At 44.0% G+C, this 24,979-nt stretch overlaps 1 protein-coding gene across 9 annotated transcripts; it reads right to left on the reverse strand.

The window, feature by feature from the left end:
• Positions 1–2,616: 2,616 nt before the first annotated feature.
• On the reverse strand, positions 2,617–24,973 carry EXD2 (exonuclease 3'-5' domain containing 2). 9 transcript variants are annotated; one of them, XM_059473821.1, is made up of 11 exons: positions 24,603–24,973; positions 23,780–23,936; positions 22,073–22,452; positions 14,715–15,119; positions 13,523–13,779; positions 12,357–12,483; positions 11,293–11,618; positions 8,824–8,930; positions 8,444–8,579; positions 7,369–7,725; positions 2,617–6,624 (listed from the first exon to the last, which is right to left on the reverse strand). In XM_059473821.1, exons 4-11 carry the CDS (start codon positions 15,051–15,053, stop codon positions 6,408–6,410), a joined length of 1,866 nt encoding a protein of 621 aa, XP_059329804.1. In that variant the 5' UTR covers positions 15,054–15,119; positions 22,073–22,452; positions 23,780–23,936; positions 24,603–24,973; the 3' UTR covers positions 2,617–6,407. The 9 variants fall into 9 exon arrangements, with proteins under 9 accessions (XP_059329804.1, XP_059329802.1, XP_059329803.1 ...); XM_059473819.1 differs by having other exon boundaries at positions 23,728–23,936; XM_059473820.1 differs by having other exon boundaries at positions 24,024–24,973.
• Between the last annotated feature and the right edge of the window lie 6 nt (positions 24,974–24,979).

The following is a 24,979-nucleotide window of genomic DNA, read 5'->3' on the forward strand; positions in this document are numbered from 1 at the left end:
GCCCCAGCAGTCAGACAGTCTCTCTGCTTTTATTTACGGCCACAAGTCCTGGACAGAGTCGTGGCACAGAGGAAAAAGGAAAAGCAACTGGCAGATCTCAGCTAATGCAAAGTACTGTCTGACATTTTTCAAAGAACAATCAATTGCAAAGGACTTGCTGTTAATCACTGTGAAACAGATACATTTCAGATCCCCACAGAGCTTGATACAATGTGAAGCAGCTTCTTAGAGCAGCAGGGTTTTTTGCGAAGGGAGTTTGGACAGGCAGTTTTTCTCTTAAGCCTGCATTTCTGACAGCTGCCTAGTACCCTTTTCACAGCCTTGTCACATTGTACCGAGATATATAAATGCCTTCTCCTTTTTTCCTTCTTTTTTGCAAAATCTTTCACTTTTTTAAGAAAAGAAAGACAGAAGCCATATTCCCTATCATCTATAGATGAAGCGGGAATTTTTCCTGTACAAGGAAATGGCTTCTTGTTATCTGAAGATGACATCTCCATTTTACAGTAAAAGCCTCCATCCTCTTTTTTTTCTCTTCTACTTACTCCCCCCGTCTCAAAGCTGAACTTATCCAATAGCTTGCAAAGGAAAGTAATAAGAGAAAGATGGTTTTGATTTGTTTCCTGGCGACCAACACCACTGAGACCCCAGGTAGCATCACAGTGGCTAATTCAAGACAGAAACAAGTTCCATTACAGTTAAGTGGCAAGGGAGGAAGCAGCACTAACCTTGGCACAGAAAATCCTTGCCGAGTTGTCTGCTCTTCTTGGTAGAATTCACAGTGATAGAGGAATATGTTTTGATTAAGAGAAATTATGCTCCATGCATGTTTATTTGGCTTTTGGGTTTTTTTCCCCTCTACAAAGCTTAACCATGTTGGCTCACTTGCCTTATCCTCTTTACCTGTAAAAGCATTTAACAAAATCCCCTGGATGCAGGGCTAATACAAGAGGGCTCACTGTGGCTCCTTTAATAAGTCCCAGGGAAAGCTGGATATATCTTCTTTGCATTTAGCTCAAACTGCCTCTGCCTTTCTCCAGAACAACGTAGCCCTCAGGGTGAGGAAAAGTCCTTATACCAACAGTATGGTACTGAGTAGAAGAGAGAGAAAGTTCTTTGTAATGGCCCCTACTCCCAAAGAACATCAAAGGGGATGGCTGCCTGTGGGAATGAAGAAGGTCTTACAGGTCTGGACAACTGTGGGGGCCCAAAAGAAGGAGATGAAGGAGCGATGATGAGAATTGACTTTCTGGTTCAGACTAGAGGTGCCTCTAAATCCGTACAGAACACTGCAGACAGGCAGTTACTTGTTACAGAGTCCTAGTTCCTCCAAGACATTCAGGCATGGGGCCAAGGCAGTGAGGTGCTTCTCAAGGCAACCACATTCCCTTCATGGAAAAACTCCACCAAAACCATGCTACAGACAGTGCAGAGTTCAGATACTCCCTAAGGAGCCAGAGCAATAGAAATGCAACAGGAAGAGAGCTTCCCATGCCTGCCATTACTGAATACCAAACAGAGAATGCAAGCCCACAGGGATATGTTGTCTTCTGTCCTGTCAGTCACAGATGTGACAGCTGGGACCTTTAGCGACTGTCAAAAGAGGAAAACTAAGGCACTCCAAATGCCAAGACTGTCAGCAGCATAATTAACGTCATGTATGGTTTGCTCAAAAGTGCAACACCTACTGCACCTCCAACAGACAATGTTGCCCAGCTGGTAAATCCTGCACCTTGCAATAATGTCTAAGTTACTGAAGAAATTAAGAAAAAACACCAACTGTAGTGTTTAGAAAGACAGAAAAGTTTGTAGCCCATGGAGGAAGGGTTTCAAGGGCATTGCTTCTCTCACTCCTGAGGCATGTCTTTGGAAATTCATACCCAGTCATATTCTTACAGAACATCTGTTTCACATGGGCAGAACATGTGAAACAAAAAGGATGGAAGCAAGTTCTGCAGGGAATTTATGAGCCAAGACACGTTTGGGGATCTCAGCAGATGTGGTGTGTTCCCTGCTAACCTGCAAGGACCAGGCAGGTGGCACCAAGCACCAGGTAAAAGGGAAAATTTCTCTCCCCCATCTCTGGCAGCATACTTTGGACAAACTTAAAAATGTGAAGTGACAAGCAACAGAAAGAAAAACCCCACGTTGTGAAAGCCAGCCCATACAGAGAGCATTGCCAATTCTCCCCCTGCACAGATAAAATGGATGTGTGTGGTTAAGTGCAGGACTGTCTCAGTTAAGGTAAAATACTTGATGCAACCTAGATGAATGCCCAGCCTGAGAAAAATCTAAGGTTTCATTTGAACAAATATAAACCTGTAGCCATGACTGACCAAAATGACCAGGCCAAGGACAGCACCTGAACCCACTATTCAAACCTACCTGAGCAAGCTCACTATCCCAGTGCTCAGAAGTACAGAATTGGTGCCAGCATGGGCTCTGCACTGCTGATCTCTGACACACCAATCAGGGGAGGCACTGGAAAGGAAACTCGGAGGGTGAGGTCCAGGTGTTACTGTAAGGAACAGTGGACCTGTAAGGCCTGGGTAAGACACAAGGAAAGAAGAGAAAAAGCAAGCATGCAAGAAAGGAACAAGAGAACTTCAAAAGTGGTAAGTCTGGTAAAAGAGTAAATTTTTATAGAATGTAACAATTAGCAATGGAGACATACAAAGAAGTTTTATCTATAGACTAGTAGAAAATCTAAAATCATAATAAAATAAAGCCAATCTATTTCTGCATAATAAATATATTGCTTCCCCTCTTCTTTCAGATTGAATTAAAATTATGCAAGTTAAGGATATCTTACAAACAGCAAAGTATCTTAGTTTAGAAAATATTTGTGAAGGAAGTTCTCCTTGCTAGTTTCTGTTTCTGAACAAATTATTTGGAAGAAACCCTCTTCAATGATACCACTGGCTCCTCAAAAATAGAGGATCTGCAGTCCAGTTCTTGTCTCCACATTACTTTCTTGTCTCACAAACAGAAAAGACCTGACCCTGTGGTCAGCCAATCGGTTCCATTAAAGAGTTTGATCAGGAGTTCCTATATCAGAACAAAGGGAGAAAAAAACAAAGCAGAACAAAGAGGTGAAATGGACACCTTGCACTCCTGATGACAGAAAAGGAGTTTCTGAGTCACACAGAGCTCTCAACACCCCGATCAGATGGAGACAGGATATAGCACTAGCTGAACACATGCTCAAAATGCTTTGGAGAGAAAAAGTTATATCCAAACTGCTGCTGTAGGCAGGAAGGTCATGCTGGGATTATAATCAGCTGTGTGAATGAGCACAGAGACATACCACATTTGGCTAGATGATTTTTTTGTTAAGACTTGCCAGTGGTACAGGGGAAAAAATTGCCCTTATAATGAAAATTATCTCATTTGCAGCTCTGTGACAAATAGTATTTATCATGAATCTTTGATTCCTCATGCTGCTATTGCAGCTCCTCTGGGATGGCATTAATGTCCCATTTCTCTCCATGGCTCCTACTTATCTCAAACAGTCTCTGCTACAAACAGGGTTTTTACCCCTGGCCTGTGAAATTTCTTGAATTATCTGATAAGGGCCAGTTTCAGCCACAATCACAGCAGGTCCAGGATTCTGCCCAAATGTTATGAAAAATTGGGTCAACTGCACTATACACAGCAGTGTGAAGATAAGGGTTTTACTGAAACTTCTTTGCAGAGGCATATAAAAGTTGAGCATAGCTTCATCATTCAGTAGAAGCACACTCATCTCATGCAATCAAAATCATCAAAAGGGATTGTACAGAAAGAAGTGTGTATTTTTAAAAAGTTGTCTTTAACTAAGGTCTAGCACCAGACATAAACCATGAATATTTAAGGAAGTTGGACAGCAGCACATCTTAAAAAACAATAATTAGCACACACTAGCTTATATTTTCAAAGCATTTTACAAAAACATTAATTAATTAAGCCTCACAACACCCTTGTGAGATAGTTAAGTATTATTAGTCCCATTTTAGAGACAGACAAACAGGCATGAAGAGAGTATAACCTGCTCACCACCACACATGTCAAATCCAGGTAGAGAACATCAGATTTTCCATTTTTTGCCATGTGTGGTCAGATCTCTTAAAAGCTTTTGGTCTTTAATTTAAAGGTTTCCTCTTATCCCTTTTAAGACACCTGTACTTATTTCAGTCTGATATGAAAAGGTATTTACCAAGTGCTATTCAAAGAATCACTGAATGGTTTGGGTTGGAAGGGACTCTAAAGAACATCAGTTCCAACATCCCTGCCATGGACTGGGACACCTTCCACTAGACCAGGTTGCTCATAGCTCCATCCAGCCTGGCTTTGAACACTTCCAGGGATGAGGCATTCACAGTTTCTCTGGCAAGCTGTTCCAGTGCCTCACCACCCTCACAGTAAGGAATTTCTTCCCAATATCTAATTTAAACCTAGCCTCTTCCAGTTTAAAGACCTTAACCCTTGTTCTATCACTACACACTCTTGTAAAAAGTCATAGGAGAGGTGCTCCAGCCATCTGATAATCTTTGTAGTCCTCCTCTGGACTTGCTCTATTATGCTGGGGGCCACAGAGCTAGACACAATACTCCAGGTGGTCTCACAAGAGCAGAATAGAGGGGAAGAATCACCTCCCTTGGCCTGCTGGTCATGCCTCTTTTGACATAGCCCATGATGCAGTTGGCTTTCTGGAAAAGTAATCAATGCATTCCAGGAACCTCCTGAATTGCTTATGCTCGGCTATGCTGCCTCTTCAACAGATATGAGGTGGCTGAAGTCCCCCATGAAGACTAGGCCTTGTGAACACAAGGTTGAGGGCTTCATCTACTGTCTTCCTGGCTGGGTTATGTGTAGCAGATCCCCTGTGTCACCTGTCCCTGCCCTCCCTTTAATCCTGACCCATAAGCTCTTGGATGGGCTCCTCATCCATCCCTAGGCTGAGCTCCATGCACTTGGGATGGAGCTCCGTGCTCTCCCACCAATCACTGACATAGAAGGTGACACCTCCTCCTTGCCTCCAGTGCCTGCTCTTCCTAAAGGGCCTCCATCCTTCCATTCCAACATTCCAGCCACAGGAGTTATGCCACCCTGTCTCTGTAACAGCCCTGCATGCCTGAGCACACTGCTCACAACAAACAAGCAGAATTAGGAAAAATATTTTTTATAAACTCTGTGTTACTGGAAGCTGTTTAACAAAAGACTTGTCATGGGTATTTCCATACTGCCAGAGTGTCACTTCTCATCAGGCACTTGCCATCTGGAAACTTGCTGAGGCCTATCTGCAATGCTGGGACAGCTCAGAATCTGCAAAAAATAAGGTTTCTTTGCTTCTTCCCTATAAGGAATCTCTCTCTGGCAAGGAGTCTTCTCTAGAAAGAACTCTTATGAATACAACTGCACTGAAAGCAAAGAAATATTTTTACCAAGAAGACCCTCACCAAATCACTAGGCTGGAAGAGACCTTCAAGATCATCAAATCCAACCCAGCCCTAACACCTCAATTAGACCATGGCACTGAGTGCCACATCCAGTCTTTTTTTTAACATATCCAGGGATGGTAACTCCACTACCACCCCAGGCAAACTATTTCAATACTTTATGACCCCTTATGTAAAAAACGTTTTCCTAATACCCAACCTACATTTCCCTTGGCGCAGCTAAGGACTGTGACCTCTGGTTCTGTCAGTTCCTGCCTGGAGACCAACCTCCACCAGACTACAACCACCTTTCAGGGAGCTGTAGAGAGTGATAAGGTCACCTCTGAGCCTCCTTTTCTCCAGGCTAAACACCCCCAGCTCTCTCAGTTGTTTCTCACAGGGCTTGTGTTCCAAGCCCCTCACCAGCCTCATTGTCCTCCCCTGGATGTGCTCAAGCATCTCAATGTCCTTCCCAAACTGAGGGGCCCAGAACTGGACACAAAACTCAAGGTGCCTCACCAGTGCCAAGCACAGGGGAAGGATGACCTCCCTGCTCCTGCTGGCCTCAAGGTAAAGCTAAGGGCACAAATGTATGTCAGAAAAATCCAGAAACATTAATCTATTGTGCTTTTGTTGCCTTTCTCTGAACTCACTTTATATGAGAAATGGTCTGGAGGCATCAGACATCCTGGGAGCAAGAAAATGATTATTCATAGTCACTTTGAGAAGACAAGTTCCCTTATCACATCACTCTTGCCCTGAACTAGTAAGTGACAGAGTAGGATTAAACTTCCAAACTACATGAAAGTTCAAAGATTTAACTCTACAAACCACCAAATTTAATTTTAACTGGCAAATCTGGCAGATCTACTGCTGCCTTTTTGCAAACACAGGCCCCAGGTGTTAGTGGAGATGTAGAAATAAAAACAGTCTTTCCATCTTCAGTTACATATGTCTGTTAGACACTATCCAGAGTCCAGGAAGTTAGTTTCATGACAGCTTGATCTGAAGATCCTCCCCATACTTTTGGATCAACTTCACATGGTTATGGTCCACTGACCATTGCTCTGGGAGGTGTTTGGGCTTCATGCTGTCCAAGAAATGCTGCCGCCAGCGTCTTTCCAGCTGCATGAGAGAGCGCAGGCCTCCTTTAGCACAACACTGCACCACCTTCAGTCCATGTGGCACGTAGCTCTCATTGCAGATCCTGCCAGGACACAAGCACAATTTATTTTCGCACAAGCCCGCTGTCAGACTCCAGATCTGTCTCCAGTGAACAGAAAGACACTGAAGATACTTTCAGCTGCAGAGTTTAATTACAGAAAAAGGGTAAGCTAACCAAGAGGGAGAGTTTTAAGCTTTGCTTCAATGCCAGACTGCTTTCTGGAACACAGTTACACTGTAAAGATGGTTTCTCTGAATGGAGAAAGTGTTCTTCTTTACAGCAACACTAAACAAAGCTCTTAAGGTCCATTACAAGCTCCTCAGGAGACTGAAAATTTCTCAAGGCAAGAATTATATGACCCTTCAGAGTGCTGAGCCTGTCACTGAATTCCCTGCCTGGATGAGTTCTGAGTTACAACATCTGCACTTTACAAACAACAGTGAGCACAAGAAGAAGATACTAATTTCAAACAGAGACTAGACACTTGTTAAGAAAAGATTTTCGGGGAGACTTTGAGAAAGTGAAGAAGACTTCTGATATGACTGTCCTTCAGACTCTTTTCCTGATCTGTCCTTCAAAAGAAGTACAAAAATGTTGGAGGAGAAGATGGAGAGCAAGAACAGAAGACTGGTGAGGAAGAATAGAAAGAGGGAAAGAAACAAGAGCTGCAGTTCAGAGACCAATGGTGGGTTGAGGGGAGATGGGTATAAACAAAAACAAAACCAGTAAGAAACGCAATACAAACAACTAAAAACCTTACACTCAGCCTACATGGGCTTGCTATACCTGGTTTCCAGATCAGCTGCTGCCTGGAGCATCTCTGGAGTGACTGTGTCTGTGTTATAGAAGTCCTTGATGCCTTGCAGCAGCTCTGCCCTGCGGGGCTCAGGCAGGCTGTCTGCATTCAGCAGGGCGCGCGCCCCCGAGCGCACTTGCCTGCGCAGAGGGTCCTCCAGGAGCCGCACGCCTTCCTCGGAGCCGATGGGAGCCCCAAACTCCTGGGCCAGCTGCTGCTTCAGGTGGTTGTCATAGTAATTGGAGATGGCATGGCAGGATGTGCAGAGGAGGAGCACATCGTGTGAGTTGTGGTCCTTCATCTGGATGGGGAAGTGTCTTCGGTATTCATGAGGAACAACATTCTTCCTAGAGAACACAAAACAGGCAGCTCATTGCATTTGTCTGGAGCTGCTGCTACCCAGTTCCTCCTCCTCCTGCCCCAGAAAGGGTCAGCTAAAACTAGAAGTCCAGGTAAGCAAAGATTACCAGGACATATAGTACAGAAAGTGATTACTTTTATTATTTTCTGCATTTCTCTTTTTTCCTTTCCAAAAATTCATCACTTTCAATTAAAGATTCCTACTGTAAAAAAAAAAAAACGACCTAAAAATCAAGTAATGCACTATGAGAAGTATACTTCTCAACTAATCAGTAGCAGACAAAAAGACAAAGAGAAAAATCTTGTTCTTTTTGACCTCATGAGCTTTAGGCTCACTTAAACCTTTCAAAAATAAAGGATTAAGTAGTGGAAGGAATAGTACAGCTCTTTTCGGATGGGTATGCCACCCACCCAGTGTGTGTCAGCACACGGCTGCCCCTGCCACTCAAACTGCAGCACATACATGTTCCACAGGCTTTGATCTCTCCTAGGATCAGTATCTCCTGCCTCTGTAACAGGAAAGGCTGGTCTCTTCAGTGTTTCATACAGCCAAACAACTGCAGAGCACTCAAACAGTGTCCCATCCAGGACATGAAGAAGCACAATGTTTCAGGCCACTAACCAAGCTTCTGGATGCCAAAGTTGATGCAGACCTCAGCCCTGTTTTAGAAGATGCAATTACCTCCTACCCACTAAACAACTCACCGGATATAGGATTCTCGCTTGCCACACACAACACAGAGGTTTTCTTTGACTGTCAGATAATAATCAACCTGGGACTCGGGACGTCCTGAAGGCTCAAAACGCAGCTTCACAACAAAAGGGTCTGTGCTAACTAGCTCTAAAAGGATAAAGGCAAAGACAAAATATTCAATACAAATTGTATTGGAGAGCTAAAATAACAATGCTACAATGTAAGAGTCATCCTAGTGAATCCCCAACAGTACTTCCAATAAGACAGGATACCAAAAAAATCACGCTCCATTAGGAAGATGAGAGAGAGGGGAGAGAGGGGAGAGAGAGAGGGGAGAGAAAGGAGAGAGAGAGGAGCATTTCAAATACCAACAGGAAAATGGTATGCCTACCTCCAATCCCCTTGTCCAAATACCACTGAGCCTTCTTGCGATCACAAGTGCACAGGGGCTGTCCATCTGGTGCATGCAGGAAGCAATTGTCATACAGTGGAGATTTTCTATGAAACAAGGCCAATATTATAGCAGCTATAATAGCATGCAAAGAACCCCAGACCTTTCTCTAGCCCTCTGTGCCACACTGCATTTCAGGCAGCTTCCTCTGAATCACAGGAGTACCCCTAAACACAAACTTGAGGCTGCTGAGACTCCACAGTCTGCTGCTTAGGGAAGCAGTACATCTGAAAATTTATCCAGGGTTCACCAACTGACTCTAAGGTATCTTTGCTCTCCTGCTGCCAACATAATTGTAACTCTTGAATCCCAATTTTCAAGAGATGTCATCAGTGAAGACAGCATTTAAAAAAAATGAAATAGAAAACAAAAAAGAATTGAAGTTACAAAAGATGATGAGCTAAGAGTAAGCTCAAAGAGACCGCTAACTTACAGGCAAGGCACTTTCAAGGATCAGCTGCCTAAGCTTGGATTTTAGTGTTTTTTAATGAAAACTTTTCTAAAATTTAGTGTGAATAGCAATAACTTTATTCACTCAAGAGAAATGGTCCAAAACCACGTCTGCACTGGGAACCTGAACACATGAGTTCAGCACTGGGAACTTGAACACATGAGTTCAGGAGAGTAACAAAGCTGGGCTGATGCCCTCAAACACAATCTTTGGCAGTGACAAGAAGTCCTGTGTGAGCGGCCTCTGGCAGTTTGTGGCAGTGTGTGGAAGGGCTCTGTTTTGCAGAAAACATTCCTTACTCTGCCAATCTCCTTCAAACAAAATTGAAGCATGGAGCAGGCTGGGCTCAGAGAGCACCTGGGAGGAGCTGGCCAGAGATGTCACAATACACTGCAGAAAAGCTTCCTTTCCTCTCTACAGCGAGATTGTACAAATTAGTTCTCAGCAGAGCTCTACCAGTTAAAAAGGTTGATTCATAGGCCATCTCCTTCCACTGAGCATCCACAGCTCAACTCAGCCACCATGATAATTTCAGTACTTCCCAGCTCTAAATGAATAAACATTAAAACTAAACAGACTTAAACAGAAAGGAAGAGTGAAAAAGGACTTTTGAAACTACATCCAATGTTATCACAGACTAGAGCCACATTGCAGTAAATACTGTAAAAAGCAGTGAGTCTACAGATCTCTCATGAAGTCAAGCACAGTTAAAAACAAAAAGTAAATAAACATATATGGAGAGATCTTAATTTATCTTGGAATGTAATTTTGTTTAAATTTTAATCCTCCCATGAGATGCAGTCCTCCTGTTTTGTATTACACAGCCTCCAAAAAAAAATTTAAAATAAATATGAAGGACTTGCTCTGTAAAACAGAATACTGTTAATCACTGCTAATGAAATCAATACTATTGACTACACTAAAATTTCTCCATTGCCAATCCAATAAACTTGAAAAAAAGAAAACAAATACAAAAATTTATTTCTTTCCCAATGATATTTTAATGTAATTTTAGTTATGTCCAATGACAAATTTTATTAGATTGTATCCTAACAAAAGCAAACATACAGATACCCCAGATCTTCCACTGCACTGAGCTTAAAGCAACTTTTCCAACTTGTTTTTAATTTAAAAACAACTGAACTCTTGCTAGCAAAAGCTCCTAAGAATTTAGGATTCACTCCAAAAAATCACCTGCAAGGATGGTAATCCTGATTCCAGCAATAGCCGTCTCTGCAAGGCTAAAGCAGCACTATTCTTTCCTCTTGCCCCCTGGCCAACAGAGAAGGGCACTGCTTTGCTGCTACCACAGGCTGTTCCTCCCTGTACCCTCTGGTTCCTCACACAACATGTTTTACCCCTGCTAACCTCAGCTTTCAGCCCTGCTATCTCTGTGGCCACACTGACATGGGACAGCAACGGGAAAACAACAGCCAACGAGGCAGATCCTGATGAAAGGACAAGCTCTGTGCAATTGCCACCTTTTCCTTGGAGAAGACAGGGCACAGCTGTTTGAGCAGCAGAATCACAGAATCACAGAACATGCCAAGTTGGAAGGGACCCCCCAGGATCATTGAGTCCAACTCCTAGCCCTGCTCAGGACACCCTGGACACCCAAGAATAACACCTGGAAAGCCAACTGCCTCCTGCTAGAATTCTGCTCTCTGGCTAATGCTTCCACACAGGAAGGAAGGAAGGGTAAAAGAAGTAAGGGTAAAACTTAGACAACACCTCAGCTTGCTCATGATCTAAGTAGAGATCTAAGTGCTGCCTCCGCTTTCGATATCACCTAGAGGAAAATGAGGAAAACAGAAACAGGATCTGACCCCCATGACTGTTAGGTCCTGTGCTGCCTTTCCTAGCTCACATGAGCTACTTTGTTTAATGACTAGAGCATGAGGCAACACTCAGGGTTTTCCACATGCAATGCAAAGAGTAAGATGTGCTCTTACACTCACCTTGCAGAATATCCCACACCCAGAGGCTTTCGCTTCTGCCTCCGTGGATCTCTCATTTGCTGATTGCCAGAGGGCTGGCTGTTCATGCAAGACTTCCGATTCTTTGTTTTCTGAGGGGAACGTCCCTCTCCACTCTTCTCCTCTCCTGTGCTGCCACTCTTTCTTCCTCTAAACGGGATATCCACCAAGCCCTGGCATTTACCCCGGGCTTTCTCCCAAGTAGTGACAGAGTTTTCACCTTCAGATGTAGCAGGGAGGCTGGTAAATCCCAGCAAACGGAAGAACAGAGCCATTGAGACCTGGGCATCCCTAGCAGCATAGAGAACCTGCAGAAAAGCACAGAAATTAAGATACTGACAAACAGCAAATACTCCCAACATTCTCAGTCTTTAGCAGAAGGTACAGTAAAACCAGAAGCTGGATTCATTTCCTTTTTAATTTTGCCAGTTGAGTGGCACTTTCATAACAACACCACATCCCACTACCTTGGGGTAGTGCCCCCAGGAACTGCAAGGGACTGAAAATGTATTTAGGTCAGACATTCTCACATCCCACCAATCCCTCCTTCATAAAAAGTTCCCTTTTGGCACACTGGCTAAGAGAATTCAGCACGGTTTTTTGTCCTGTCACTCCCTCTGCTGGTCATTGCTTCAGCAGGCATGTGCAGCTTGACTAAAGAAACTGGGCAGTCGGGGAAAACTCAGTGCTCTAAAGAATGTGAACAAGATTTCCAGGGTCTCTCTAATATTGCACTGACTGATACAGACTGAAGAAAATAATAAAAAGCTGAGGTTTTGGAAACACTTCTTCAAGGTATCTTGTCTCATAGATCTTTCAGGACTAAAGGAAAACGGTAAAGAATCCAGGGAGAATAGCAGAAAATTATCTTAAAGGAAAAGGAGGGGAATGCAGGCAGTGAGTCTGAAATTAACTTTAGGCCCCAGCACACATAAGGGTTTGAGGAATAATTTGAAAAGGCTCAGATCTCCCTGTTGTAAAGCCTCTTTTGCAACTAAGAAGGTTACTTTTCTTCCCAAAACAGTAAGTTGAAGTGGGGAACACACCTGATCTTGTGTCAGTTCTTCTGCTTCCCAGTTGCTGCAACGCACATGAGGAGATTTGTCAAGTGGGAAGTTCAGGACTTTTTCAGCTAAAGACTTAAGGCTAAGGCAGTTGTGAAGTAGATCCTTCCTTCAATTCAACAAAGAAAGTGAAACAAATATATTAAAAATGAAACTATACACTCATGCAAATTCAGATGGCCTCTGAAGAGAACCTGCGAGAAGACAATGCACATGATGCATGACTCAAACAGCACACAGCTGCCTCTCAGCTTTACAGGCCCTCTCCTCCCCTCTACTAAAATGTCCTTTCTAGATTTAGTAATTATCTTGTGTCTGCAATATGCAAAGCAGGCAAGGCTGGGAGTTAGTAACATTTAAGGCTGAAGTGTTTGGCTCTGAACTACTCCCTTCTGAACTAAAGAGGCCCATCATTCAGTGATGGACCACTTGTCCTAGGGATTCATGAGAAGCCCAAGAACCAGGAAGAATCCTAGCCACTGGAGAAAAGAAGTCCATCCTCAGTGTTAAAAAGGCATCAATAGGTCAGAAAACATGTGGCCCAGATCACTAACACCATACCCAGGCACACATATAATTGTACATGAAGAATATTTGCAAGTAAAACATCTTGTTTCAGGAAGAGTAAAAGATAAGAAAATGGCATCACAAGTGTAACCCTTCCATAGAAGAACTGTTATTAAAAGAGAAAATTGGAACTGGTTTATTTAGTAACATTTCAAGAAATCTTGAAATTCAACAGTTCCATTTACATGCCCTGTGCACATTTAACTCACACTTCTTGGCATTCAAACATCTGCTGACACAGTGTTCATTCTTACTGCATTAAATCACTGTGCTTGGACTTCTTAAGAGCTGAAGCATGGTACACAGAGAAGTCCACAAAGGTATCAGTCTGTGAGAGAAGACTAACAGACACAATTAGCAAATGAAATCCTCATTAAGATTTAATTTCCCTTAAGATCACAGAATAGAAGCATCACAGGCTCTTGGGCTACAGCTATCAATGCATATTTTCTAAAGCCACCCTAAGAATTCCAGACATACCAGCCTGATATCATTCAGCTTATGCAAATCACCTAAGATACATTTCCAACTTTCCAACAAATGAGGCCTCAAGCGACCTACCTCTGTGTTCAGGCACTTACCGCTGTCTCATGGCTAAATACCGGAGATCCATGCTCCCTTTGACTGGAAGACCATAATCATGAAGCAATTTGCAAGCATCTTCCCAGCATCCTACCCCAACTTTCAACACAGCACTATCTGCCATGATGTCCACCAGGGTCTTTGGAAGAGTCTGGCCACCGGCAACAAGCCTGGGCAACCGAACAAGAATGCAGAGGCCACTGGAAGAAGCCATCTGCAACAGGGATACAGGATTTGCTTTTCCCTCCACAGATACCTGTAATGAAATAAAAAATGAGAGTCCAGGTTATTGTATTATTAGTAATACCAGAGCTGAAGCAAATTGCAAAAAAGGCCACTGAAAGGAGGAAATACTTATCAGTTTACACAGTATTGTTTACACAGTAAAGTATTGTTACGTGTCTCTAAAAATTCATGGCAAATTGTGTGGTCTTTTTCACAGTGTTACTGTGCCCAAGCTACTTCTTGCCACATTCCCACATGACAATCTTTCCCCCTTTCACCCTTCCCCTTCATAGCTGAGCTGGTAGAAGAAATCAGAAACATTTCTGAATCCACATCAACACAAAGCCACCCACTATATGAATGTGTATGGCAAATATATTGCTTAGCTGTGGCTTATACTAATGACTGTGGGGTGAGTAAATTTCCAGTAAAAACAATGGCAAAGCCAGGCTTTATAAATTACTTAAAGCCTGTTTGAGATATCACACATGCAAATGTAGAAGCAGAAGAGGAACTTTGTTTTCTGGTTGTCCCAGTGAGTTTTATCTATGTATCAGCATTATCCTCCTTTTCGGACTTAACATTCTTAAGATATTGTTTCTTGAATACCTAGCTAGATTTAAAATAGCGTAAGTCAAGCTACTTTCTAGTAAATCACCTTTGAAGAGACATTACACAAAACACATAATGCTATATTTAGCCATACAACTGTTATTATATTTAGTAAAGTCGACTTATGACGGAACTCAGGAAACAAATACATCTGGTGAATCAAAAACTTAGCATATTTAAAAGTAAGAAGAATCAAAATTAGCATCTGCTTCACTGCCATCATGACAGACAATCACAGTTTCAGTAGTCAACACACCGTGGTATCTGTTTAAGCAAAGAAATTGCTCCACCTTCAATGATTTCCCCATGCAGTTTGCAATCTAAAGGAAGGAGAGGCACTTCTTGATCACTCACCCATTCACAATCAATTCCAAGAACCGGCCACTTCTCCAGCTCCTTCTTCAGCAATGGTTCAGCATGATCCCACTCCTCCTGCTCTGAAACTATGACTATGTCTGCACCAAGGGTCCTCTCTATCCAGCAAAAGGTGGGAGATCTGAAGAAGGAAAGCACCTTCTTATCCTCTGCTTTAATGAGTTTCTCATCTCCTGACTTTCCTGCTGCTTCCTCTTGCTGACTGCTACAGCGTGTTTTTCCTTTCCGATGCTGGGTTGCTTTCCACAAAACCAGGCCCCCCAGTGCAACACCCAGCAGGGTCGCCAAAGTAATCGTCACGGCTGTTTGCTTGGCCATTTTTTATTGCCCTTTCTCCCTCTTCACCTCATCCTCTCAAAACAGCCTTGTGGGATTTCATCATGCCTGCAGTGAAAAATAAGAGAGGAAGAAATTATAGACAACTTAATAAAATGTGTTTAGAGATATTAAACACATGCAATGCTATCACAATAAGGTTCTAGCCATAACTTGTAATCCTGACAGAAAAAAGTTCCGGGTCCCACTTTGATAGACTGGGGGCTGGGGACAGACTGCTGCAGTGATGGATTGGGCAGGAAGAGGAAGACTGAACGCTGCTGTTGATCACACCACTAAAAACTTTAAAGGGAATCCATTCAATTAAACTGGTGCAACTTCCACAAACTCTGCTATTCCAAAAATAACCTAGTCACAGTTATTATCAACACCTTTTAGTTCAGTTTGTAACTAGATCAATCTAAACAAGGCCAAAATGAAATTGCTGCAGAATAAGCATGTCCGTTCACGCATTAGTAAATAACAGGCATTTATTTGTCCATCACATTCACATCCATACTAGGGTCAAATGGTCTTTGGGCACTGAAAAGCCCTAAAACAGCAGCATCTTATTTAGCTGTCCCTCTATCATACAGAAGCTTAGTACCCCTTCAATAAACTGAAATCAGTCCTGCTCCTCCATCCCAGCCCATCACGTTGTTTCTAAAGGGCTGTCCTTGCGCTCGCTTCCCCACAAGAAGTTCGGGTGTCGATGCTACTCCAGCATCGATGCGGCACAGCCGCTCCCAGCACCCGAGCACGGCCCAGGGACCTGCCCGAGCACCCCCGAAGCAACAGGCGGTCCGCGGCCACCCCGTAAACTGAGTGCCAGCACCGGGGGCAACGAGCCCGCCCGCAGCCCTCTCCCTCGGTCCAACAGCCACTGCCCCTCAGGGAACCGGGGGTGCCTGTGATCCTTGTGCGGGTCCCCCGCCGGGGCAGGAGAAGCCCCGGTAAGACGCCCCGGCCCCCCTCAGCCCCGGCGGCAGCGGCGCGCCGAGGCCCGGGGGCGGGCCCGGGATCCCAGCCGAGCGCTCCTCCGGGCCGCTGCCAGGCCCGCCGGGATGGGGCAGGCAGGGGCGTCCGCGGCTCCCCTCGGCATCAGGGGGAACGCGCTGCCCGCTTTAGGTTCGGTCGCGGTTATCTACCCCGGGAAGAGGCCCGAACGCCGGGAGTGAGCATGCGGGAGGCCGCGGGCGCACCGGACCGCGCACCGGCGCACCTGCAGCCGCAGCCGCGGCCTCTCCAGGATGCGCGCAGCAGCCTCTCCCCCGCGCCCGGGCCCGCCGCCCGCCCGCGGCCCCGCCGAGCGCCCACCGATCCGCCCGCTGCCTGCGTACCGCGGAACGGCTGCGTCCGGCCGCAGGAACGCCCCGCGGGGCAGTCGCCACACACACCGGGAGCCTTAGAGCGGCGGACGCTTCCTCTGTGCCGGCGGTGCGACTGGGCGGCGGGCGCCGCCATGTTGTACGGCAGCTAGCGGCGGGGCGGCTGGGCCGGCGCCAGCGTGCCTTCGGACGGGCAAAACGCTGGCAGGAACACTGAAAAGCCGCCTCTTTTCAAAGCGGGTTTTTGGAGTGAAATGTGCAGTGTGTTGTCTGCGACTAGGGAGGGCTTGAGCAGCGAGCCGCAGCGGGCGTGAAGTCACCCACACGCAGAGCGCCGCGAAACCCCTGGGGCAGGAGGACCAGATAGAGTGGGAAGTAAAGAACAAAGGCAGCCGGGAAAATAAATAGCGAATCGGAGCCACCTCCAAAGTGGCAAACTGGAAGAAAACAAAAGAGGGAACAAATCAAATGGAGACTGTTAAGAAATTAACAGAGGAACATGTCACTTAATCATGACAAGTGATTGTTCCCCCGTGTGTACAGAGAAATAAGAATGTTAGAAGATTGACACCACAAAACCTGGACAGTGAGTGTACAGGCAGATGCTGTATCCAGAGTTACGATCGTCAAGGTTTGAGGTCATCCCTGTTAAAACGCAAACGAGTTTCCAGCCCAAATTCCATTCCAAATGAGAGGATCTGAGCGCCCAATTTCTTCAAATTCCTTTGCAATTCTCAGTAGCTCCCAGATTTTGTGCTGTTAGCTTTCCACCAAGCTCTATCTATTTGAAGTAGAGACTGAACCCACAGAAAATACTGTGCTAAATCAATTTAACAGCATCCAACTCTGTTTTGTTTTAACTTTACCACTTGTAGTCATCACAGTAGGAGGATCTCCCTAGTAGAGATTTGGTATTTAGCAGACCTGTTGTCCAAAGAGTGCAACAAAGAGGCTAATGGTTGGCACCGGTAAAAATCTTCAGAAGCAGGATTTTTCTCAGTCTATAACTCATCTTTATTTTCCCCCTTCTTTTTTTTCTTAACTCAGGAATGAGGTACTCAGACATCCCAATAGCTCACAAAGAAAACAGGTGATTTTCAAAACACTTTTCTGAGCAAATAAGGCCCTCTCCTTATCAGAAATAAGATGTCAAGACTATTAAAGGTTAAGCAGCTACTTGTTCAAATGACCAGATCTATGCCAGCATGGTGTGGCTGTATCAGGTCTCACTGGTGCTGGGGTAGGATCAGAGTTTTGTTTTCCATTGACTCACATCTGTATTTTGAATGTACAAATACAAAATGTAGAAATGTACAAATTCAAAATTCCAATGTACAAATACAAAAACATAAGTGTTTCTGCGAAGCCTCTCAGTCTTGCTCTACAGTGACGAGACATGGACCCATTTTTGTATTAATTCTCTGAGTTACGAAGCATTGCAATCTCACTGCAGTAACTCACACCTTGTCTGTGCCTCATTCTCCTCTAGAGGGAAGGTCTGCATCTCCCTTTCAGCCACAGCCTGGCTGCAGCTTCTCCATCCATCCCTGTGCTGCGATGCACCAGGCACAGCTGACCAGCTGAACTGCAGGTCACTATGCAGGAGCCAGCACGACTCTGAAGCTGCTCACACGACTTGTGCTCAGGAGAAAGGTGCATCATGTGCATGCTCAGGAGAGAAAGCTGGAGGGCTCTGGCAGTACCCGAGTTCCCACAGTCAGATGGACATGTTCTGCCTGTTTCTCTCCCTCTCTCTTCCCTTCACACATATCCCTTAAGGTATAGTGCTTTATTTTGCATGGTCATTGGAATCTAGCATAAACCTGGATTGCCACTTGGATGGATAGTCTCACCTTTCCTGTTGTACCTGTGACTGACTGCTCACTCCCTGATCCCTTGCTCCAGCACCCACATATCTGTAATGACAGGGTCAGAAAATCATGGAACTGATCCATCTGTAAACTAGTTCAAGGACAAAAGGTAACACCTGGGGGCACAACAGACATTTCAAGGCCCAAGTGATTGGAAAGAGAACCAAGATGATGCAGCTGGGCTCCAGGATCCAGCTGCCCTACTGTGGGATAGGCAAGGCATCCTTAAGACAACTCTGTCAGACCTCAAGATAAGCACAAAATACTGAACAAATCTGCAAATAAATTGTTTATTTTCATTTCTAAAGTAATAGAAGCGTAAAGTTACAATGGAGAAAAATTAAAATATCCCAATATTTATTTTATATAATATTTCTATAAAATAATTTCTATTTTATTACACTGTGAAAACCTCACAGAGAAGATGCTAGCTTTTCTCCAAGTAAAAGGAATGTATCCCTGGTTGCATTTAAAGCCTTTATTTTTCATGGCATCATTGACATTACAGTGTCCTGTAAGCCACAAGTCTTTTTAACACTTTGTCTTAAATCTACATAGCCATTTATTCAAGTATAAAAATTAAATTAAAAATAAGTGAAAGCAACTGATGCATGAAGGCACTCTGGCAAAAAACCAAACCCTAAAAAACACCCAAAACCAAACCAAAAACAAAACAACAAAAAAAAAAAAAAAAAATAAAAACAAAACAAAACAAAACAAAAAAAAAAGGCCAAACCAAACAAACCAAAAGTTCCCAAAACCTGATAGGGACATTGCTGAAGATGAGAAGATTACCAAGTAAGTAAACACCAACTGCTGGCTTAGCCTTACTTATAAGAAATCTGTTACAGCAGGTAAAGAGAAACCTTTATATGGTAAACAGCAACATTTACTTTTCTGTGTCTGTAGCCTGATGTGAGGTCTCTGTCAAAAGACTAATTTTTAGCCTGATTTCCTAAGGAAAGAAGGGTTGTGAAATTACTCTATGTTGGTGTTTCTGCCTCTGGGTCCCATTACTTTCCCCACTTTCCTTGCCAAAAAAGCATGTTTAAACCATTGCTAAATTCCTTCTAAATTTGTACAAAGGTAACAAGTGAAATGCAAAGCCAAATGGATGAAAAAGGTCCTAATAAAGTTGTCACTGATAAAATGGTAAGCATGCGCAGACGCTGCTTAATATACATATGAGAATCCACACAGTAGTACCACATCAGGACAAATCCATAGGAAACCAGGCTTCACTTGTTCTGCTGACCACAGAAAAAAGAATTTATTTTTATAATGACATTAGCTCATTCTTTAGGAGGGAGAAGACTAGGGTAAATGAGTCAGTGTTCAAAGGAAAATCAATGATCGTGGAATATCAAAGGAGAGAGGCTCCAGTGAAGACTTAAATTGCTGGTAGCGGACAATGAGCAGAGAGCTGCATGTAGTCCCCACTAGCTCATTAATAACACTCTCTTTGGGGCCCCATCCCAAGCTACAGAAAAAAGCCAAACTCCCATTTCAACTTCTAATGTGATTTATCTTCCTTCTGTCGATGCTGGTAACACCATGACTATATATGCAAACAAGCCATTTTGAGCAGGGTTTGTTTTAACAGGGTTGATACCAGGAAGGCAGTAGGGTTTCTTTTCTCAAGAAGTCACAATGAGAGCAGTTTCAATCAACTGTGAAGCCCCATCCTAAAGATGGAGTCTTGTATTGCAACCAGGTGGATAGAAGGTTTAGCTTCTGTTCAAAAGGCAATTCTCTTCCCCCTTGTCCCTGTCAGCGTTCTTCTCTAGCCTCAATTCTGCAAATACTGGTGCCTGCTTGATTCAAGGAATTAAGTGAGCAGAAAGCTAGCACAGCAAAAAACTGGGATTTCTTCTGGTTTAAACTCCTTGTACTAACCCATCATACAGCCAGATCTCAGTGAAACTACATCTTAAGCCAAAAGATGAGTCAGTGGTAGCTCACTGAAGGGATCTGACAGAGTTTGCAGGTTTTGCAAAGAATCTGAAAAAAACTCAGAGGTGTAAAATGCCAGATAATCCCATGAGGATGAGTTGTATTAACATCAATCATCATCATCAATGTATTTCTTCCTTAATTGCCAACTCTTTTCATTACTTATATAGAAAGATAGATTAATTTCACAATTCCATTTCTTGAAGAGCTTACCCCAGTAGTTCAGTCCAGAAGGCACACTGAGTCAGCCTCACTGTTTATGGCAGCTAAGAATATGACATCCCCCATCTCCAAAACTCATCTCCCAGCTGGGCACTCCAGACTAGTTTTGTGCTGATTTTGGCACTCATTGGGATGCTTCCATGAGCCAAATAAACACATGGCAGACAAGCAGGTCCAGTAAGTAGCAGCATCAGCACAAAGAAAGGGACAGAACACAGTGCCACAAAAAAATAAAGCCACCTTTAAGTGGCCACAAATCATTAGATTGGCTTAGCTGCATGTTAAACCTACATAGCAGAACAGCAAGCCCCAAGGGGAGACATTTGAGAAAAAAGTCCTAGTTTTTCCTACCTTTCTGGTCTATTAAAGTAAGCAAAGGGAGAAAAGCCCAGAAGCCACCAAATTTTTACTAGAGGGAATAAATTACACAAGCAAAATTATTTTTTAAAAATGATGTGGATAAAATATGATGTAGTCTTCTTGGTTTACCCTTTCTTTCTATTGCCCCTCAAAAATAAAAAATATTGGTATAAATAAACAAATGAATAAAAGCCTTGACTCAGCTTCACTTTCCTAGTTATGCATTCACTCTCTCTGACTCACTCCACAGACATCCAACTATCAGTGTCCAAACTTCTCAGTTTCCACTCTGGATTAACCAAAGCAAATCAAAGGTTCAACAGAACCCCAAAAAGAGTATTTAAATCTCATCCTTTCTTGCCTGACACAATCAATCATGCTTCACTTAAATCCTTGGTCTTCTGTTACCCTCGTACATTATCTCCGAGTTAGCTCTGGGGAAAGGAGCAGATCCATAAATCATCTGAAGAGAGATATTAATTTATTTGTATTTCAGATGAGATACCTCCCCCTGTCCAAACTCAAAACAGTCTTCTCTCTTCTGTGAATGACTAGCAAGAAATTAGAGCTCAGCAGAGCTAGAACTCTTCCCTGAAAGCCCTCTTATTATCTTCTTTGTGAGTGTCCGTGGATAGCATCACCAGTTTACCTGCCACTCAAGCTTGTTTTTCAGCTATCAGGTCTGACTGAAATGTCTTTGTAGATCCTAGAACCCAGGGTATATACCAGTTTGGCAGCTCCAAAACATCCTTGCAGCTAAGACCCTTGTTCTCTTGTTGATATACAAAGACTGCCCTAATACCTCTCCCTCCAGTATTAACCAACACAGCTCCTAACACAATAGCCATTGACCAGTGGAAATGCCACAGAGCAAAGCTGACTGTAGGCCTCCTATTAATGATCAAACACACCCCAGCTATCAAATGGAAACAACGAATGCAATTTAACTGATTCTCCTAATTCAAATTTATTCAGAAAAATGTTGAAGGGATAACTTTGTACCAGTAGACAATAAGCACCAATCAGTTATTGTCAGTCATTCCAGAGGCAGAACAAAAAATCTGTAGCATGGACAGAAGCTAATATGAGTGTAATGTGACACCATGGCCATACCTCATAGATATCAATTTAGTACTTCTGAGAGACTGAGCTCTGCACAACCTTGGAATTAACAACTCTGAAACTGCAACCCAAGATTTTTTACATATTTCATTAACCACATAACTTTTCTATTTTAAGGATTCTCCTAGTTCCCTCTTCTGTTTTGCATCAAACATTATTTACTTACCTTCATTTCCAAGGGCATCTGCAAGTCATTCTCCTGTTCATTATCTCCCATTTCCTTTCCAGTTGACTCCTCCACTCTGTTGCCTACTTGTTGAAATTCCAGGCAAAACATTTGTTGTGCTTGATTTCATGCTGTTTTTGAGACATGGAGGAGACTATGAACATACTACAGAATTAAGCAGCTCAAGCAGTGTGTGCAGACAGACTCTGGCTTCCTGTGCCCTTTGAGTCTGGCCAGGCTCAATCCAATTTGGTCTGTGACAACCATTCTCAGTACAGCAGCCCCATGCTAACATGTCCCCCAGAAGAGCAACTCGAAGTTTGATCTGTTTGACTAACTCCTGTCAATACATCGATTCCATTGCAAGCTGCAGAATGTTCCTGTTAAAGGAGACAAAGATGCTACTTCAGTATGACTCAGGACAACAGTCTATGTGCCTTTGGAGAGATAACAGCACTCTGGCTTTATTAACATAGACATCAGTCATTTTCCAAGGAAGATATCACCCTGTATAGGCTAGGGTAACTTCCTTAGGTGCTATATTCAAAATTAATTCAAAGAAAGGAAACAAGAGAGTGAAAAGAATGCTTACCAGTACAGTTTTTTAACCTATATGCTCATGTCATTGAGCAGAACAGACTGACAGTCTGCTATTACTTTTCTTTAAAATTCTGACTGCTTAGAAATGTGATTTAAAAAACACCACAAAAACAAACAAGCAGAAAAGCCCCAACAAAACAAAAACAAACTCAGTTAAATCTTTCTTAAAAATCTTGGAACTGGGGGCTTAGGAAATAGTTTTATTTCTATGCAAAAGTACACAGCTTTCCTAGAGACTGGATCCAGAATGTGGAGAAAAAGCACTGGAGATTTTATTATATTGCATATTTCTTTCAGTACAGAAACCAAAGGTACTCAAAGATATTCAACCTGAACAATACTTTAGGAAAGGGGAAAAAGTGAAATCTTGCTGAGTGAGCAACAATTTCTGATATAATTGTAATGGTGCAGAATGTCATGGCATGCAAAGAACAAAGATATGAAATGTGATTTTATAGCAATGTCTGAAGCTAATAAACACAAACCATGATGGACAGTGTCTTTGCCTCTCTATATTGAGGGTGGCTAGACATGCTACATGGCAGTAGTTGGCCATCAACAACTGTAACTAGAAAATACCCTTATGTATGGTTCAGAGTAGAAGAGATTAACTGCTTTGTTTTCACTTCAGTTATGAAGCATTGTTAATTGTTAATGTTAACACTGTTAACGTAACTTCTTACATTCTTTTTTTACTCCCAATTAGAAGAGAAAGTTTTTTTATTTACTTTTGTTATGTGTTAAAATTAAGGCAATAGTGTTGTCAAATAAAAAGCTTGGTCTATGCGGGATTTGATGCTCTTTCTATAATCTTAACCAAGAAGAAACCCAAAGCACTTAAGTGACTTTTTATAATGAAATAATTTCTATTTCTATGGAAAAGCTGTCACTGGAATATGGCAGCAGTCTAAGAGTACTCAGTCATCTTGCCACATCACAGTTTATGTCAGGGAGGGCTTTCCCCACTGCTTATTTTAAAGTTTCAAGACTCCTAATTCCCAGCAGATGCAGCACTACACAAAGATGGCCAGGATGGTCAGGCTAATTCCTCTCACCTTCTGAAAACTGTATCGTCCCTAGGTACTGTTGCCATGGGGAAATACAGACCTGAAGGTTCCAAGCTGCTCATTTTGTGCACAGGCAGCATGCAGTCAGCTGCAAGGTGGGACTGGGGGTCTCTGCAGCACCTCAGGGACATCACCCTTTGAATGACACTCCTGTTGCCTGACATGGTATCAGATGTTACCTGAGAAGTACAGGGTCTCTGTGAAAGAGAAAAGATATTCTTATTCCAGTAAGGTAAAGGTTGGGGTATTGTTAAACAGTGAAGGACAACACAGGTCACTTCCACCTGGTTAGCCAGCTGCGTTTTAGGGGTTAGTTGACGCTGCAGGATAAGAGAAGAAAATTTATCGGTACTTTGAGCTGTCTTCCAAGGGCTGCAGAAAGGTCTACTGACGCACTTGCGATGGGGCAGCCCTCCTGTTTTCAGTGTTGCTCGGGAAGGAGCAGCAAAAAGCAAGCTATGAAACCCATAATAACTATAATAGAGAAAACAACTGCCACAACAACAACAAAAAACCCTTCAAACTAAATTCTAAAGCCATAATGCTTTGAATTCCCGTAGAAATCACTCAGCATTTACAGAGGACAAGCCCCACTGCAAACAGCCCCCGCACTTGAGTTGTTTTTCCCCTCATCCTCCCTCCGGTGCGTTGCCCGCCCGTTGCCTTCAGGCGGGCCGGCCGTGGCTCCGGAGCGCTGCCTTCCATTACCCGCTCCGCGGGAGCACCTGCCTGCCTGCCTGCCTGCCCGCCCGCCGCCACCTCCCCGCCGGCCGCGGGGCTGCACCGGCACGGCTCACTCCGCCGGGCCGCCCGAGCGGCGGCGGGGCGCGTCCTCCCGCGGCTCCTCCGAGAGACGGGCGCACCCGTTCCCCAGCAGCTCCTCCGAGTGGCGAACAGGTCCTTCCCCAAAAAGGTTCCCGGAGCGGCGAGTGTGTCCGGCCCCTGGAAGTTCCCGCAGCGGCGAATGTGTCCTTGCCCCAGGAGGTCCTTGGAGTGGCGAACGTGTCTGTCCGTCCCCGGAGTGGCGAACGTTACCGTCCCCCCGCAGGGGCGAGGGTGTCTGTCCCCCGCGCCGCTCCAGCAGCGAGTTAACCGGCGGCGGCGCCACGCTAGAGCCGGGCCGGGAGGCGCGGGCTGCAGCTGAGGATCAGCTGCTGAGGGAAGCGGGGAGGAGCCAGCGGGATCAGGAAGCGGCGGAGTGTCTAACACCTCTCTGCCATGGCTGGCTAAAGAAAAATCA

This window comes from Ammospiza nelsoni, chromosome 6 (assembly GCF_027579445.1).
Source record: "Ammospiza nelsoni isolate bAmmNel1 chromosome 6, bAmmNel1.pri, whole genome shotgun sequence".
In the NCBI taxonomy this organism is placed as follows: domain Eukaryota; kingdom Metazoa; phylum Chordata; class Aves; order Passeriformes; family Passerellidae; genus Ammospiza; species Ammospiza nelsoni.